The 18921-nt window shown below is 45.8% G+C and overlaps 1 protein-coding gene across 1 annotated transcript in view; it reads left to right on the top strand.

The window, feature by feature from the left end:
• Window positions 1–18921, top strand: part of BRINP1 (BMP/retinoic acid inducible neural specific 1) — a 107465-nt gene that overhangs the window by 45234 nt on the left and 43310 nt on the right. Inside the window, exon 3 of the mRNA XM_075054769.1 lies at window positions 2724–2991. Within this exon, the coding sequence (XP_074910870.1) occupies window positions 2774–2991 (218 nt within the window). The 5' untranslated portion in view covers window positions 2724–2773. The remainder of the gene's footprint in view (window positions 1–2723; window positions 2992–18921) is intronic.

Raw genomic sequence — 18921 nt, 5'->3', positions numbered from 1 at the left:
AGCAGCAAATCTGCATACCTGTCCAATGGCAAATATGCTGAGTTTGCAGCTGCTTACTGTGATGGGACAGCACTGTAGATCTGCAAAGAGCAGCAAGGCAGAGAAGCAGCCTGGATGGAGAAGCAGGAGAAATGAACTCCTGAACTGGAATTTGGAAATGCTGAGGGTGGCATGTAGCTGGGAGCATTTCCCAGTAATCACCTCAAGTTCGTGACCGCTGTAAGTGGAAACAGAAATGTACTGTAGCCCACTTGGAATATGTCTGTTTCCCTCAATGTGGGGCTAGAAACTCCCCAAACCCCAGTTTTGTAAGGTAGAGCAGAACCAGTCCTTTCTGAGAGCCAAGGGACTAAAGCACCAAGAACTGCCACATTTATGGGTGAAGCAGGTGTCAGTGGTGAAGGCTAATATTAAATACATGCCTCCAGAACAGGAACAGCCTCCTCAGTCAGGAGCTACAGGTACCATTAAGTTTAATAACAGTAATATTCTATCTGCAATTGGAAAGAAGTTTATATGTGCCCAACAGAAAAAGCGAACATTCGTTGACTTTCCCATACTTAATTTTTTTTTCATTTCTTCATGTAATGCAACAGCTGACTGTCATTTTTAACCAGACTTACACAACTCCGTTTTGTCAAGTGCTACTGAGCTCACTGCGGCTCCACAAACACATGCTGTGCACACGTGCAGACTCCCACACACTTCGGCGTGCGCACACACTCGGCACTTGTGCGCCCCGTCGCACTCCCGGGTTCAATCCACCCGCGCAGCAGACATGCATGCTCACTGCTGTGAGCTGCAGCTTTGTCATGCTCCCGGTGAAAACTCCTGGAACGGAGGGGACAGCCACGCTGACCACAAATGCCGATGCCCTCTGGTCTATACTACGCTGCTCACACCAGCCAAGGTCTCACGTTCACACGCAGTGCTGCAAACATGCATGGCACCTCTAGCACACCTCGGTTTGGCCTCTCCTACACTCTTAGCAGAACCTTTTCTCTCTGGGAATTACAAACTTTTAGAGTGCTTATGGTAGAGTCGGACTCAAACCCAGGAGGGTTTCTGGAGGTGTACAAATAAGCCTGACACTAAATCTCACTGTAGCAGAGCTCTGCATAGCCTAATTTCTCCTGCTTTAAAGAGTAGCTAGTTTCTCTGCACTATATCCGGCAGAAATAGGTGGGTATCACCTGTCCTGAAGACAACTTTTGGCCAGGTTTGTGCTCCCAGAGTGGGGGATGCAGCGTCAAGATCGCTTTGCCTGCCCGGACGTGCCCACCGTGTTGGCACATCCTCCACAAAACTCAGCAAGGCAGCCAGATGGACAGGAGGTGGGCAGGAGAACTACACATCCTGCATATGGAGAGGACTTTTTCAGAGCAGCGTCAGCAAATCCCGGTGACGAGGAGCACAACCCAACACGCTGGGCTGCTGTTGCAGCCGCGTTGTGGTTAGGAAGCAGAAGGGGAGGGCGTCCACGCCAGGCGCAGGGTGCCAGCTAAGCAAGCCGCTCACCTTCCACCAAGGGAGCACACGGCTTCGTTCGGAGAGGGGCATCACGCCAACAGCATGACTGCGGAGGCGGATGATCTAATGGCTGAAACGCTGGAAATGGGAGTCAGGAGACGAGGGCTCTCTTCCAGCTGTATCTGTGGCTTGCTGCGTAACCTTTGGCAAGGCATTTCACCCCTCTGTTTCTCTTCCCACTCATCATATGTCTTGTCTGTTTAGCCATTAAACACATTGGGGAGAGGAGCTGGCTCGGAGCAGGGCTGTCCGCAGCCGTGATTTGGTGGGGGGGGTGCAGCAGGCCAGCCGCTCTCCCATCCTGTGAGCAACAGTGTGCCCTGCACCAGGTAGTGTGAAGCATCCCCTAAAGCTCCCTGGTAAATCTCCTACACTGAATATGCATGTTCAGTATGTGGCCCTGCAGAGCCTTGATCTTGGGAAGAGCCTTGATCTTGGGAAGAGCCTTGCGGTCCAACCGTAATCGAAATAGCAACAGACCCTGTCCCCCTCCACCAGACACACACCTCCCAAACACCCAGGCAGGAAAGCAGGCTGAGGTGATTTTTATCTTTCGAAGTTTGGCAGGATTTCACAGTCGTGTGTGTGTCTGTGTATGTGTGTGTCTGTGTGTCCGCATGTGCTCGTCACTGAAGCCTGGGTAATTATTTTGTTTTATTTCATTTTTGGCAACACTTTAAAGTAAGAGCTGGGTCTTTATAGATTGCTCAGGTTGCACAGAGTATGGATTACAGATCATCAAAGAGACATGAAAGCAGAAGACACGTTTCTCTGGCACAGCATTAAAGGGACAATAAAGGCGTAATTGTAGCCTAGGGTGTGGCCACCTTCTGCGCCCAGCCTTCACTCGCCTTTGCGGCACTGCGGAGAACTTCACGAGGGCAATGATGGAAAAACTGGGGTGAGGATGTCTCAGGTCAGGACCTGGTTATTTCAAAGGTGATATATGCTCAGGAGGTTAAAGGCACCACTTAGGTACATGAATAAAACACTACCAAATACTCTAAGCTGTAACACAGGCAGACTGAAGTCTTTTAAAACTTGATTTTTCATGTCTATTTTCACCCTGAGAGACAGTTGTCAAAGGATCAAAGCAATTCCCATTTTAAAACTCTCTTTTTCTCCCTCTTCCCTCTCCTCCCCTCCATTTCTCTCTCTCTTTCCTTCCTCCTCTTCCCTCTCTTTGTCAACAGGACTCCACAGAATGGAGCAAGAATGAGAGGAAAAAGGCAGACAGAAAAGCATGAACTGGAGGCTTGTTGAGTTCCTCTACCTCCTGTTTATATGGGACCATATACTAGTACAGCCCTCCCACCAGGACCCAGCTGCTACCAACCAACATGTCTCCAAGGAATTTGATTGGCTTATTTCAGACAGGGGGCCTTTCCACCACTCACGGAGCTACTTATCCTTTGTGGAAAGACATCGTCAAGGATTTACAACCAGATATAAAATATACAGGTACGTTGGTTTCCTGCAGCACCTGTAGCTTGGATAAGTTGTTAGGTGGTGGGAACTCAGCCAGTTCCCGTGCTCTCAAGGCTCATAGTCAATGGGGGATGCATCATTGTCCCTGTTCCACCTGGAAACACTTCTTTGGTTCTCCACGGTCCTCAGCTGGCAATGCAAAATGGTTCAAAGACTCAGATGTAATGCTCTGATAGTGAGATGAAGGCACTGCAGTACCATGGCAATGCACACAACATAGATTGAGGTAAAAAGGGACTGAGGGTCCGGGTGAACTTCATTTGTGGGGACAGATGAATTCATAGTCAGGTTCACAAGCATGTCTATCAAATCAATGTATCTATGGGCAGACCAAGCCTCTGTACCATACATGTGAACTGCCAATAGCTTAAGGTTCACAGGGGCAAGAACAGGCATAAAGATGTCAAGACACACATCAGTACGGCAGTTCTCACACTACTGTGCACGAGCTTTAGCTGTGTACTGCCTGCCACAGACCTTTCCAGATTATCTCCATGTATGAGCCGGACTTGCCCCCAGAGCTGTGATCTTGGTTTAAAAGTCTTTCAATTAAAAAACTACAGAGAATAGGCAGAATTTGTATTTTCCTTTGCCTTCTAGGTTTTGAAGCCTTTGTTGTTGCCTGTTTCAAGCTCTCCTTGCCAGCTGTGATATCCAGAAACACACTTTTTCATTTTAATATGAAAAGCTGGGGTGCTCATATGAGCCTCCTATTAAAGCAGCAAGCACTTTGGAGTGAAGGGGAATAAGCCAGCAAGTGTCATGAGATTTGCGCTAAAACCCAAAGAGACTGCAAAACTCTCATAGATATGTGCACATTTACATAATTATCTAGTCCTGTTGTGCTTCGGAAAGACGCTTGCAAACACAACTATGCAAACTAGTAGGAAGGAAAGAAAGTACCAGTGAATAGCCTACTGGCAACATGCACAGAGACACACATGCACGACGACTGGGGGATGGGGGGAGCAGAGAGACCACGTGCGTGCAGGCAGTGTTCTCCCATGGGCAGAAAGCCAAAAGCATTTGCAGAGTAATAGTGACGTGCGAGACATCATCTATGTGTGGGGAAGAAAAATGAGTTGTGCCTGTCCCATGGCCTCCAGGGAGTGCAGCATCCCCTCCCCTCGCACCAGCCCACAGAGCAAGGGCAGGTTAGCATGGGTTGAAGATATTGTCCTGGCTTGTCCTCTTCATTCAAAACAGCTCAGGGGGAAGATAGCCCCAAAAACTAGAAATTATGCTGCCACACTTCCACTAAGGCTGTCTCACTGTCTTTGTTTGCACAGAGGAGCAGAGAAAACATGCCTTTTTCAAAAAGATTTTCTTCCTGGTTGTGGATATCCCCAGCTCTCCTCCTGCCCTGCCTGACAACACACACTCTGATCGAGACTGCAGATCTCTGCCCCACACCATGCCCCTAGCAGTGGATCTGCCCTTTGCTAAAGAGCTATTCAGCCCAGATTGCCGCTGCAGAGTCTACAGGGGCTGTAGTGGGAGAGAAATGCATGCAATGTATATGTTCAGACACGTCTAAGAACTGTCAGTGTAGGTCAGGCCAGAGATCCATCAAGCCTGGGATGCTGTCTCTGAGAATCATGGAGAAACAGGTCTGGAAGGACCTTGAGAGGTCATTTAATCCATGCCTCTTCCCCAAGGCAGACTCAGCCATGCCTGTGTCACATCTGACAGGGGTTTGTGGGCAAACTCTCCTGAAAGGTGATGGAGAATTCACACCCAGAGCAGGCAGCCTGCACTATGGCTTTTCTTTCCCCACCTTTATAAAGGAGCTAAAATTCTGCTTATATGTGAAGCCTGCAATTTCTAGTTTTATCTGCTATGGGGTGAGAAACAAATTCCCCTTTGGTTTGTAGGAGACTGATAAGAATTTGAAGGCTTAGCTCAGTTCAGGATGAACTTTATACATGGGATGTGAAAAGGGCTCTGTTTTTCTCCACTTCTGCTGGATATTGCCAAAGCACTTGGGAAAGACACTTCTGGCATGGGGAGGACACAATGTCCCCCTTCTTCCAACATGGGAGAAAATGGGCAGCGGCATTCTGCATGCATGGGAGGCTCATGGGTGTGGGGAGGTGTCTGAGAAGGTCACAATGCTGGAGAAGGTCACATTGCAGCTGGTCACAGTGCTGGAGAAGTCATTATTCACAAAAGAAACTGGAGGTGAGACAGACTCCAATGGAAGTAGTTAGGCGGAGAGTTCAGAGAGGTGTGGGAAGACTGTAAGGGCACCTAGGGCTGCATCTCATGGCCAAGTACCATGCACTAAGCTGAAGGAGGGAGCTGAGGGCTTGGGGAAATCCATCCATGTGTTTGAGCTGCTTCAAGTTAAGCGCTTTGGAAACACGCTTTCTGGGACTAGCTTTTGCTCCAACTGTGGTCAGCTGAGGAGGAGAGGAAAACCTCATGTGCTTCAGCAGAGCAGATGGAGCCATTAGGTAGAAGGCTGGCTAGATGTTGGAGGGTTGGTTGTTTTTAATATCTGGCCCTGTTGGCAGAACTGGTCACTTAAAAATTGGGCCCATGCATTTTTTAAGGAGTATCAAAATCAGTCTAGCTATGGTGAATTAGTGGAGCCACAGACAACTTTAGCAGTTAAGAGCTGGACTCTGAGCACACACACGCTCCAGAACACATCATTTTACTGAAACCCACAGGGGTAAAAATCTCATTTTGTGGGCTCCTTAAATTGACTTCGAGAATCTGTAAAGCTGTTGGGATTTTGTCAACTGTTTAATTCCAAATAGAAGCCTCTTTCCTCCCAAATGGTGTCTCTCAATCGCTCTTTGCACTAGACTAGCCCAAGGGAGGCACATATTCTACATTAAGGATATCACTCCTTTCCTTAGAAAAAGCAGCTGATTTGGAGCATGGGAATTTTCTGTGTAGTCTTCTCTTTCAACGTTACTTTTCTCCATACTTATTTTGGATGGCTGGTTTATTCTTTGTCCCTCAGTCAGACAGTTCCTTTGGGCAATTGTGATTTTGTTGAATGAGGTTTGACCTGACCACTGCTCTTCTCCTAAGGCCAGTAGCAGCAGACCTCAAACCAGCCACAGAGACCAAGGATTTGGAGTGGATATGAAATCAGGCGAGGGGACCTCACCCATCCCTAATTGAAACACTGTCGCCTGTTTAGTGATGATTTCCCCAGTGTCTTGCTGTGCGGGAGCATGGACACAGCGCATTAGGACCGTGTCATTTACATTGAAAACCCACAGAGATAAAGGTACTGTCAATGCTACACAGCAGCATAAGGCAAAATGCAGCATTTTCTCATTTTTTTGCAGGTGATGTTAAAAAGGAAGCAACACCAAACTAAAACATGCAACACTCCTCCTTCTCTCACAGCTGAGGTCCAGAAGTCTCTCAGCAACAAGCAAAGAGCCTGTTTTAGTTAGCAAGGCTATTTTATATGCTGCATAAGCAGAACTGCTGTAGAACAGCGTAGCTGCCCATCTTTTCATAGGATGCCTGGATCCAGATCTACCATCCTAGCATGGAAAGGCAGTTTGCTGTTACAGTCTCCACAGGCTCACTCCTTCCTTCTGTGTATTGCATTTTAGCAGATTTTAGGTCTCTTTCCCACAAAACTTGGACCACTGATTTTCCTGACGCTCAGTCAAGGTTTGCATCTTGCATGTGATATTAGGAAGAAGACAAGCAAAGGGGGAGATGTTTTATATTAAATCATGGACATGTAGGGGTAGATACAATTGCATTAAGGAAGCACATTAATCAGCATCGATTCATACTAATAAGGCTGGTTTAGGGGGGCCTCTGGCAGGAAAATGCTGCTTTGATCATTATCTGTGCACTCTGATGCTAATGCAGATAGGATGGCAGATGCTGAGAGTGGTTTGTGGGATGTCTGAATATTCATTATCACTATCCTTGTTGTTCCTAGTCATGAGAGCCTTGGGTACTAGGTACTGCATGAAGACTGGAAAACAGATGAAGCTCAGCTTGGCTTTGGGACTAGGGCACTGCTCAGACCAGAAAACATTCCTATTACCGAAACCCAGTAGTTAACAGCTTCAGTCCACTTCTTTGAAGTATGTTGTTGTGTTGTCCTTTTTTCTTCTCTCAGAAACTGATTATTTAGCTATAAGGCAAAGCAAAAGAGACAGTAGACTGAGCACGTGAATACACTATGCAAATAGCCAGGCAGAAGCACTGACACAGAGATATCAGCTAATGATGCTGCCCAGTTTCAGGAAGTTCTAGAAAAACAAATCTTCTCTAGAAAGAATGAGGCTTTATTGTGCAATGTCAGAGGTGAGACATAGGAGGCAAAGAGGGAAGCGGCGAGCTGATCTCGTCCAGCTGGGTGGGCAGGCTGCCACCGCCAGTTTTCCTGCAGCAAGGCAGGGGTAGGACACGCCACCTTGGAAAGAGGAACTCACAGTTAGACTGGCAGAGAGGTAATACAGGCAGTATCCATATTTTTGCCCCAGGCTCGTAGTGTGGCTGTGGGTAAGCTCACTTCTCTGTGCCTCGGTTCCCTCCCCACCCCCCGAGAATGGGAGATGACAGCATTTGTCTGCTCTGCGTTGCTGGGCAGACTTAATTAAATGCTGCAAGACGTTTGGACGTAAGGGACGACAGCAATATAAAGTGGATGATCACATGGGGCTGGAAGGGGAATGTGCATGTGCAAGAAGAAATGTGGATTTTCCATGTGTGGGAGTTTAATTCCATTTTCTGAAATGACAGTGGGGACAGGGAAATCTGGCTCTCTGTGTAAGAGAGCAGGGAAACCCTGGGGTATAAAAAGGAGATCTGCTCGCCTTGCAACTTCTCCTACAGCAGGACCATTTAGAGGCTGCCTAATTTCATGAAACCTGCAAATACAGAATAATTCTGAGACCTCTCCAAGTCTGGTTAAAATGCACCAACAGATTCAAAACTTAGTGGGGGACATGACGACAAACCAGCCAGTCCTGCCCCATCCCTCTGCCTGCAGAATGACAGGACAAAACTGATTGCTTATGTATACTCATTACAGTAAAGTCCCTGGATATATAAAAAGGAAATACAGCTCCTGAGACAGGAAAGGTTGTGAGTAACTGGCTGCACAAGCTAGCTATAAATTGGTTGGGATGGTGCCTGGGGAAAAAAAGCTGGGTTGGGTTTTTTTCCTCAAAAAAATTGTTTCATCAGGAGTGTGGTGCAGGTCTGGGACAGGTCAGTGGAGAGGTGAGGGGTAGCTCCATCCTTGGCAGTTTTCAAGGCTTGGCTGGACAAAGCCACAGCCGATGTGCTCAAGAGCTGGTGATAGTCCTGCTTCAAGTGGGAGGTTGGATTAGGGACCCCCAGGGTCCCATCTAACCAACATTTCTGTGATTTCCCTGTTTCTCCAATTCAGAGTGGACACTAAACTGGGTGGTCATAAAGGGATTTGCATTGCTGAATCCATTCAGCCACACTAGAGATTTTTATTTAGTCCTAGAAAACCCACAAATCTGAGTGGCTACGTGCTCTCTAAATGTGTCATGCCCTTGGTGAAGAGGAAGAGAATTATCATGAAGCGAGGATCTTTGCTGTGCAAGTAGCACAGGCTACAATTGACTAAGAAATGCATATGCTGTTCCGCTGTTTAAATTTTCCCTTAGAGGAAAAAAAAATTAAAAAAAAGAGAAAAAAAATTTGGTCTCACAAAACTGTCTCACAAAACTTTCAAACTTTTATGGCACCACAAATTAAAAACAATAAGCCAGATTCTCTGTCACATAAATATGTGAAGCTGTTGACTTCAAGGAAAATTCACCAATTTATTGGCTGGAGAATCTGTTCTAGCATATCCAGCATTGCCCACTGCCCCAGGACCTGCATACACAACACCAGGGTTCATAAGGCTGCTTGCCCTGGCTGTCTGGCAGGGAGCATTATGAGCTTTTATTATTTCTAAGCAAAAGCAGAATGCAACTCCTACATTCAGGCACTGGACTTGGACAATTTAGCTAGTGAGTGTGAGGTTTCTATGACTGGTTTTAGCAACTTCTATTACAGAAGTTTTGCCTTCCCTGACCAGGCTTTCCAGGCAGGTTTCATGCAAACCTGTGATTTCCACAAGTGAGAAACTGATCCAGCAGAAAACTAATCCGGCAAGAAAAAAAGAAAAAGAAAAAGAAAAAAGAAAAAAAAAGTTAATTTTCAACTAGATCACTTTTCTGGTCTCATTCATTGTGCAGTCAGGTGATTGTAAAGAGGCAGGACTGTGTGGATAGAGCCTGGAGGGGACTAAGGGGACTGGTGAGACTGCTGTTTTAGGCAGCGATGTGGACTAAAGTTGTATTACAGTGGTTGTGAAAATGCATGCTAAGTTTTGGCAAAGACAAGACCTATTAGAGCTGCTTCCACCATTTTTTCCACCATTATTCTTCTCCCATCCCTCCACTCCTCATTGACTCTTTTTGCTGTCTCTCTGTTGCATTGAATTTAATCTACTGGTCACTAGAGCTGTACAAATAATTGATTTTGTGGTTCACTGGTTGTATGGAACAAAAATAACACTAAAAATGAGTTGATCTGAAATGGATGTTTGTTCAACTTTTCGGTAAAATGAAAAAATCAAAACATTTCATTTTAGTCTCAGTGAAAGGTTTAAGCTTTGCTGTTTGTTTTCATTTTATTAATCCAGTGAAAAACTTCTTCTTTTTTGCAATTTTTAAGGTGTAAAACTTAATCTCAAAACACAAAGTCAACCAATGCTACTTAAAAAAAGTCAAAAGGGAAACATTTTGATTTTGAGTGTATTTTGTTTACCTGTTTGCTCTTCAACTTGCTCATTCAATTTATGTTGAATTTGCAAGTAGTTTTTATGTCCTAGAAATAGGGAAGGAGAAAAAAAAAAAAAGACTGGCTGTCCTTATTGTTCACTCTGCGACTTTGAAATCTTAAAATTCCCCAGGATTCAGCTTTGACTTCCCTTGGGTTTAGCTTTCAGCATCTTAGGATAAAGAAAAAAAAATAATTTCCCCAGCACTGCTGGGCAAGGGAGGCACAGCCAAGATGAGCAGTAGGATTGCAGCTTTGCTGTGGGGAGGCTCAGGCTTGTTCAAAAGGAAGCTGGATGCTGAGACCTGGGTGCTACTGACTGAGACAAACTGTACAACACGGGTGCAGCCGTAGTTCGTCTCTCCCACACATATCCTGGCAAGTTTTCAGTCCTGTTCCAGTTGTTTGAATGCCTGAAGCATCCAAAAAAGCACCGTGAAGGTTCTTCTCAAACAGCATTAAGGTGATGCTTTGCACTGGTACAAATTGATAGGCACTGTTAGGCTTTTTAATCTTTGCTTTGGCTTTTTTAGTCATGCTGAAGTTCTGCTGACAAGGTTTTCTTATTAGGTTTTCATGCTCTCTGTTTAAAGGGGACATCAACTTTTATGTTCTCCAGTCAGAGGCAAGGCTTTTTTAGGAGAGGCAACGCAGCAATTGAAGGACAGAGGGAGCTGAGATGAAAGGAGGCTCTTGCCTCTGTGTGGAATGAGCAATGGAAATCCGTACAGCGTTGCATGGCAAAAAATACGAAATCTCCATAGTTTACATTATGCATGTAAACGAGTGATGTACATTGGTTTGTAATCAGTAAATGCCTTGTAAATAAATGTGTGTAAACCAAAAATTTAAATCTATTTCCATAGTGCATGTAAACAATGAAGCCTTCTAGTGTTCTCTTCAATGTAAATGTTAATCTAAAAATGACATTACTACAAGTTTATGCAACTTTACAAGAGAGCCACAATTTACATTCCTGTCTCACCAGCTCTAACACAGCAGCTTGGCAAACACGAGCCATTCAGTGATGGGCGTAAACCAGCCAATTCCATCCCGTAGCCTCTCCTTTAGCCACAACCTTCATTCTTCATGCAGTTCAGGGACCAGTGTTGTTACATTCCCTGCATAATGTGTCTCCCTGCCTATGGGAAGCTTTTAATATATTTGCATAAGCAGAATAAAGGCAGGAGTGGGGGATGGCAGGGAATGGCTAGGGCTGAGCCGTACAGCGCTTAGTCCTGGGGGTGTTGGGCTGAGCAGACGAGGAACTTGGCCCTGGTTGGGGCTGGAGGAGCAGCTGCTCTGGCTGCGTTTGGATTCAGATGGCAAGGGCTTGTGAACATCCCTGGCAGCTGCAGGGCTTGACAGAAGGACACACCTCTCCTTCTCTTTGATATTCTTGAGAACAGAGGGCAAAGGGACGGATAAATGGCACCAGCCTTTGATATGCTCAGAGCTGCTAAGATATGGGAACAGAACATCTGGCCAAGCTTTGGGGAAGGGCAGACCCTCACCTCAACGTGGCAGCACACGCCCACGCCATAGGGAATGCTGCAGAAGCAGCGCAGTTGATAAGTTCGTATTCGGATAGGGCTCTTGTGGTTAGGGCACGCCAGTTCCCCTGGAGAAAAGCACGCACGTGAGCTGTATGCCTAGAAAGGCATATCACTATCTGGTTGCCCTGCCTGCTGACCCGGGTAAGCTCTTAGCTGGATCGGCTGAGTGTTAGCACAGTTCTGCAGAGTTGCATGCTCGAGCACAAAAATTCCCTTTCTGACTCCAGAATAAAATATTTTAACTGTGCTCCCAACGAATCCCAGAAGCAGCACAGGCAAATATTTTTAGTCACTGAACCTTTCGAAAGAGATCTGCATCGTGCTGGGTTAGGAGGGAGCTGTCTACACAGTCCCCTCTGAGACCTTGCTTGGTGGGGGGATCTTTTCCCCCCTGCATGAAAAGTGGAGGGTTTTGCTGAGCAGGCCTCCCAAGGCTGCTCCCCGGCATGCTGCGACAGCAATGACTCTGCACGTTCATCTCAGGTTTCTTCAGACCAGCAGACTATGGTCCAGTGGCTTGGGAGCATATTTTAAAGGCTAACAAGCCAAGGAGAAGCCTTCACCTTTTTTTTTGTGAGCAGATTATTAATTCTGCTTTTAAATCAGGCAGATGCTTATTTCAGCAGAGAAGCTGTTACATTAAAAAAAAAAAAAGTCATCCTGTTAGATGCATGGAATAATTTTGTTCTGGCACCAGTAGCACTGGGAGATGGCATGACTGTACTTATTATAGGGGTTTTTCTATTTCTGGATCCCTCTAATGTTTCCCTTGGGTTCCAGAAAGTATTTTTTTTTTCCTTTCTTTTTTGCTGATTGCCACCCACCAGCCTCTGTAAATGGAACAAGATGCATCCCACCGGGGCAGTTGGAGCCATCCAGGCTGGTTTCCCGTGTTAAACTACTAAGCTCAGGTACAGAACCCAAGGACACATCTAAAAAGAAACCCAGGAATCAGCTTTGCCCGCAGCAGGGAGGGAGAAGGGTTTGGGTCAGCCCTTTGTGCCAGGATGTCCTCTCCAGGCAGTCTGAAATCAAATATGCCTGTGCGGAGCCAGCGGTTCCTCGGGATGCCGCAGCACACGTGCGCCCGGTGAAGGAGCTGACGCAGCACGCAGACGGCTCCGTGCAGCCTTGGCTTCCCCGACAGAGAGCCCTGGGCAGGGGGGACCTGGTTTTCTCCCAGAGAATGGGGTGGAGACAGTATTTAGGCTGCCAGGTCTGCGCGCTAGGGATGCTCTTTGCTGGTGACTAAGCCTGGAACCTCTGTGTCTTGGGTGATCAGACCCAATTTCCCATCCGCGGCGCTTTGCAGCCTTCCCCCGCTGACACAGTGACCACGGAGGATTAACAGGAAGCTGCAATGAGGTTCCCTTCAGCAAGGAGTCATTTTTGCTGGTTAAATACATCCTGTCAGGTGAGAAATACCAAGAGGGAGGGGAGGAGAGAGGTAGAGACAGGAGCTGCGGGTCACGGTGGTATTCGCATCCATGGAGCTGGCTGGGCTGGAGGCACTCTGCAGTGCAGGCTGCAGGCAGGTGCTGCCTCCTCCTCCTCTTCCTCCTCCCTGCCAGACTCCCCGCAGCTGCCTAGCTCTCCAACCACTCTGTTTCAACAGGACAGAGAGCCTCCCCATCCCCGTACTCTGCGGCGTGGGAAAGCCTCTGACTTACTCCGGCGCCTGCCCCGAAAGGCAAGCCTTGAGGTCTGACACCCGCAGCTGCGAGCGGGGCCAGGCTGGGGCGTAGCGGAGGGATGGGATTCTCTAAAGTATCTGCTATGCTTCTAAATCAAAGTCCCGCTGACAACACAGAGCACTAAATGCCTGCCTGGGGCTCTGCTCCTACAGTCATGTGACGACATCAGAATTTAAGCTTTAATTAAGAAAGGAGTTCGGGGAGGGAGGGAAGAGTCTCTAGCCCTTATGACTGCAAAAGAAAGCTTGGAAACATGACCCGAGTGCAACCAACATCTGCTTTAATGTGCAGACGGTTCCCAGCAGAGGGGTAAGCAGCCGGGAGAGGAAGCCATTACATCAAATTCCCAATCAGGTCAGGCCTGCTTGTGCTTCTGCTTGCAATGAAAGCTTAGTTGGGGAAAGGAGAGTTTCCATAAAAGCTGTGCCAGGGCAGAATTACACCGACGTGCCCCCTTTTGCTGTACATGGCTCTCACGCAGCCTTGCAGGGCCAAATTTTACACTAACACAGCCTCTGCTTGTGGACAGCCCTCGTCTAGAGGTGGCAAGAGCCAGCTGACTGCCCCGCGGTCCTGGAGGCTGAATCGCGCCGATGGTGCGCAGCACTTCTTGAGCAGCAACACGGAAATTCTCTGCGCTGGGATTATGGGAGGAGGTGTTTTTCCTCCTGGAGTTCCTTGGTCCAGATTGAAGGGACTCCTTTGTTACGCCCTTACAGCATGCTACCCGTCAACACTTGCTGGCCCAAAACCCCATGCTCTGCTTTCTCCTGCCATCAGTTTCAGCAAGGGCAGGGAACAACTAGACATTTTAGAGACCAGTTAAGGAGAAGCTTCTGGATGCTCTCCACCTCCCAGGGATAGACCTTTGGCAAGGTTCATTGAAGAGCCCTACTTGATGGCTATGCTCTCAGCTAGCACACCAGGGTCTGGAGGCTCAGATATGCCTGATACTGTAACAACCTCTCATTCCCATGAATATTATGAAAAGACAGTGAAAGAGCTGTATACATTATAGGTCCCAGCCTATAACTTATAGCTGGGACCTGTCTCTGGACTCTGACTGACTTAGTGATAGCTCTTGCAAGCATCCTGACACTGACCCTTCCCTGCTGATGTGGCTAGAGATCTTGTCATTTCTGCACTAAAAGCGCCCCTTTGCAAGTTGCAAACAAAGGTTTCATGGCTGGTAGTGGCCGGCAGGTCTGCTGGAGCACCAACTGGGTTTAAGCGCTGATTTCAGTAGCTGACCCTCACAGTGCACTCAGGGGATTCAGCTTGGATGAGAATGCAAACACTGACCAGTGAGGGACACTGCCTCCCCACAGCTACCTGGAGGTGGAAGAAGCAGCATTATGTCACGAGGGCAAAACTGTTCTCGTTGTCTGTGCGTCCCTGCCCAACCTCATTTTGCTTTTCTTCCCCTTTCTTTCATACTGGTTCTTTCCCTCTCAGCAAAGGAAAACCTGCCTATTGAGTATTCAGCGTTAAATATTTCAGTGTTAGCTTCTAGCTCTTGAGCAAAAACTCAGAAAGAACATTACTTTTTACTCCCCCCCAAATGTCTGGGGCTCTCCCTGGGGAGTACAGGCATACAGCCTGGGTAAGGCTAGTAAAAGAGGTTGGTACACAGGAAGAACTGCGTGTTGCATGGTTAAGAGCAATCAGGAGAGACAGGAATAAGAAAAAATGTTGTTAGCTTCATCTCTGGTTAAAGTTAAAGCTAAATGAATGGTCCCCACCAGACTAATATGTTCTCCTTGCATTTTGTCTTCCTCATTTTCCTCCCCATACCCCCCATTCATGCACAGACTGAAAGTCTCAGATTCCCCCCTCCCACCTGTAAAAGACTCCTGACTGTTTCTTGGGAGTATTTGATATCTGAAATCTGTGCCGTACCGATTCAGCAGGCGAGTGTTGCCGAGTCACATGATAAACTGTATCTCAAGACTATTTAGTATCTTTTCAAAGCCCACACTTTTAGAGTCCTGTGATTATGTAAGAGTCTCAACTCAATTTTTAAAGTAAGTTTACGGCCCTCATAATTGCAGAGGAAAACTTGATAATATGACTCCTACATACTCAGAAAGCAGAAGGCAAAAAAGAAGAAAAAAAACCCCTGAAGTTTATCAGATTTTAAAAGTCTTATGAATTTTAAAACCAATCTCTTAATTCTTTTTTGGAGCCTGACTCATGATTTTCAAACAGTTAGCAATATGGCTGTAGGGATTGTAAGGCTGGTTTGTTATCTTATTAGATAACTTACATAAAATATCCAAACCCGTGGAGACTCAGAGATTGAGCATTGCACTTCAGTACACAGCTGGAGAGAACAGTGCCTTTTCTTCTGTATAGATGCTGAGAATCTCCTCTTAATCCAGGTCTCTAGTCACTACTGCAGCATAAATATTTCCCAAAATTATATTAGTGTTAATCATATGAATGAGAATAGCCATAATATTGATCTTCATAATACTTAGGTTATTAAATTTGAGTTTGAAGGTAGTTTTGTGGGGCAATTCATAACAGTAAATCTCGTCAGCATGCATAAGCAGGGAAAGCAAGCCACAGAGCAATAGCATTGCAAACCCAGAGAGAAATATATTCTAGAGTCTTCCATCCTACCACAAGATTGCACATCAAACAGACAACATGTGAATAAGTCAGCAATGCCAGAACTGAAGTTTTGCTAATCATTTGATAATCTCTGATTAACTTAATTGATCTGAAAGGGGAGAAAAGCCTTTGGATGTTGAAACAACGTGTTCCAATGTTTCTACGAGGTATATGCACCACGCAGGGGCACTTTATTCCTGGAATGTTGACACACATACAAAGACAGGTATGCTGGTGTGATAAGATGAAGGGGGATTGCCACCATTACTGTTAAGAGGTGAGCTTGCCTTCCACATACATGTTTACTCAAGCTGTCCACGTTCAGTTTGAGTCATGCATACTGAAGAGGTAGGGAGGTAGTAGAGCATGCCATGCTTGTAGCTGTTCACAGAGCCTCATACACGCCTCTGTGCAGACAAGACCATTCATGTTTGAGGTGCACACAGATATTGGGGTGGCTGAAGCATCGTGCATGGCCTATGGTGGATTAAAGGAATTCTGAGAAAGGAAATCTGAGAATACTTTCCTGTGAAATGGCTCTATAATAGGGTCCAGAAAAAGTCTTACCAGATCTTCTAGCATATAACAAAGGAAGAAACAAGTGGAAGAGGCTGAATGCTACTATATAACAAGCTTACAGGATAATTACCAACTGTATTTGGACTTAATTTTCTTCTGCAGAAGGGTCATAAAAATAAGTTTATTGTTTTCACTGCTGGGGGCTGAGATATTTGCATTACGTCTTTTAAAAACGACAGTGCTTTATCTCCCCACTTGAACACATCAGCTCCATTGGTGACTGTCTACTGTACGATTGTGGGTGAGCATCCAAAGGTAAAGACTTTATATGCACAGCTGCTGTCTGCTAGCTGCAGCTGTCTCAGCTGTCCACCAGAGTCTTGCAAGTGTTTGTAACACTGGAGTGGGATATTCACTCATAGTGGTGGGGATTGTGACCAAAAGGGGAGCAGATCTGGTGAAGTTCTACAACGATGGGGGAAGGCAAATGACAGGATGGCAGTATCTTTGTGTTTTAGGTGTAATAAAATCATCTCAGTGAGGTAGAAAAATATATTCTCCAAAGTAAGGTTTTGTCAAAATGCTTTATTTTGTTGAATTGGATTCAAGATATTTTTGAAGTCCTGGCCTCTCTGGTCACTAGTGACTATGGCAAAAGAAAGCGATCTAAGAAATGAGCTATTTCGACAAAATTTTGTCTAGTGAAAACATTACAAGCTGTTCCAGATTCTTCCCCATGGAACAAAGCCAGATTCTGCAGCTCTGAAAGTGGCTACAAAAAGGAGTAATCTCCTGGACAACTCCAGCCACAACTGAAGTCAGAGCTCTCCCAAATGTGAGCGATTTAAGCTTTGTCTGGAGACACAAAACTGAAGCCCTTACCAATTACAGATGAGTTATCATCAGGTGCCACAGGGACAGTGCAAAGGGACTGAGTAGTAAAGGATTAGTCAGTGCACACAGAAATATTGAGCAACTCACTACTACCTCCTATTGTGCTCATGCCAGTGGAAATCCTTCTTAGAACGGTGTATTTTATTCAATTTTTAAGAGCTCTCAATTTTTCATTTAGGAAAGGAAGTTGGAGCAGCGTCCAATCTGTAATCAATCAGTCCGCCTTTGCAGAAAAGCTCTGAGGAAGCGCTCTTGCTCTTTGGTCCTTTATCTTCTCTGTGAACTCACAGAAATTATATTTCTGAATGAGATTAAGAGTGAGGGAGAGGGAGAACTACAGCCAGGGCAATCCTCAACTAAATCTTATAGACTGCCATCCTGTAGTAAGTAGCCCTACCGAAACTATCCCCAACCACAACACTTTGGTCTCCGGTCAGAAGCAGCAGATGTTTCAGATAAGCTTGGCCCAGACTTAAAAAAGGTATTTAAGCACTTTGTGTGGGCACTTAACTGTCTAAGTGCCAAATTCCTGTAGATTTTAGTGGGCATTACAAAATCAGGAGCTTTGGAACAGGATCTGTCACAATCTTAAATGAGGCCATCCATAACATAAGCCATGAATTTATTATCCCTGGTAATAAATCACTAGAAATACACAATGATAAAAGGAGGAATAATAGACACAGCTCATTGAGGGATCTCAAAGCTCTTTGCAGCCATTACTTGGAGTTCCTTACTATAGCTGAGGAAAAGGCTGGGTTTTGTTTGTTTGTTTTGAATGAATAAATTAATCATTAGTAAAATATTATGCAGTTCATCAAATATATTATTCACTAGCTATTTGTCAAAATAACAGCTCAGTCATATATTATCAGAACTAAACATTTATAATGTGTGTATATCTAGTCATCAGATGATTTATTCAGGCTTTTGTGGAACGAGTTAGTTATTGACCAGTTTAAATCGCCGCTCCCTTGGGAGGCAGAGACGTATTAGGTTGTAAGCTCTTGGTGAACTCAGACCACCTTTTTTGCTGCTTGGCTGTTCAGCACCTGACACCACAAGCCGAGTCCTGTGTCTGGGTTTCCTTTTGGCACTATCACAGTAAAAATAGTTATAATTCTGTTTATCTATAGTCAATGCCAGGTCTATCTCAGGTAGGAAAATTCAACTACTTATTCAAGATCAAACTATGATCTGAGTTCTCCATGTTCTTGTAGGACCAGTGCCTGAACCCAACACCAAGGTCCTCATCCCTACTTAGATATCTCAACTGTTTAGTGTCTCTCCACCTCCCAGCTGCAGGAAAAGAGGCTTTAGGAATCCCAGTTCCCTGCTCCGTGTGATAGATCACACAATTTCGTTAATGCTGGGAAAGAACAGAGGAGCCCTTTAGCAGGTCCCTCCCAGCTCCTTCTCCCACGCCAGCAAGCTGGCCTCCTTCCAAAAGTGCCTCAGCAGATCGAAGCTACGTGACTGACACTCACTGACTCCCCTTGTCATTTGCGACCAGCATCCCAGAAGGCTGCAGCTTCTTCCATGCCTTTATTGGTGTCAAACATCACAGCCTCTCCTCTGGGTTTTATTAGGGAAGCTGATGCCAAATCACCCAGCTTCCTCCTACTCGATAAAAAATGTTTATAACCCAGTAAATTCTAACATATCAGCAGCTTGTTATGGAGGGAAAAGGTCACTGGGAGAGAAAGAGAAAAAAAAAAAAGGGTGCCCTTCCATCGGAAATTCTGGCTGGGTATATACGAAGGAGTTAGTGCCAGGAAAATATCTTTTGATATGATAAAGTCTCATAATAGAAAATGTTGCTGCAA

Source organism: Buteo buteo, chromosome 23, assembly GCF_964188355.1.
Source record: "Buteo buteo chromosome 23, bButBut1.hap1.1, whole genome shotgun sequence".
Classification (NCBI taxonomy): Eukaryota; Metazoa; Chordata; class Aves; order Accipitriformes; family Accipitridae; genus Buteo; species Buteo buteo.
Note: the sequence above shows the minus strand (reverse complement) of the source record. Positions and strands in the feature narration are given on the sequence as shown.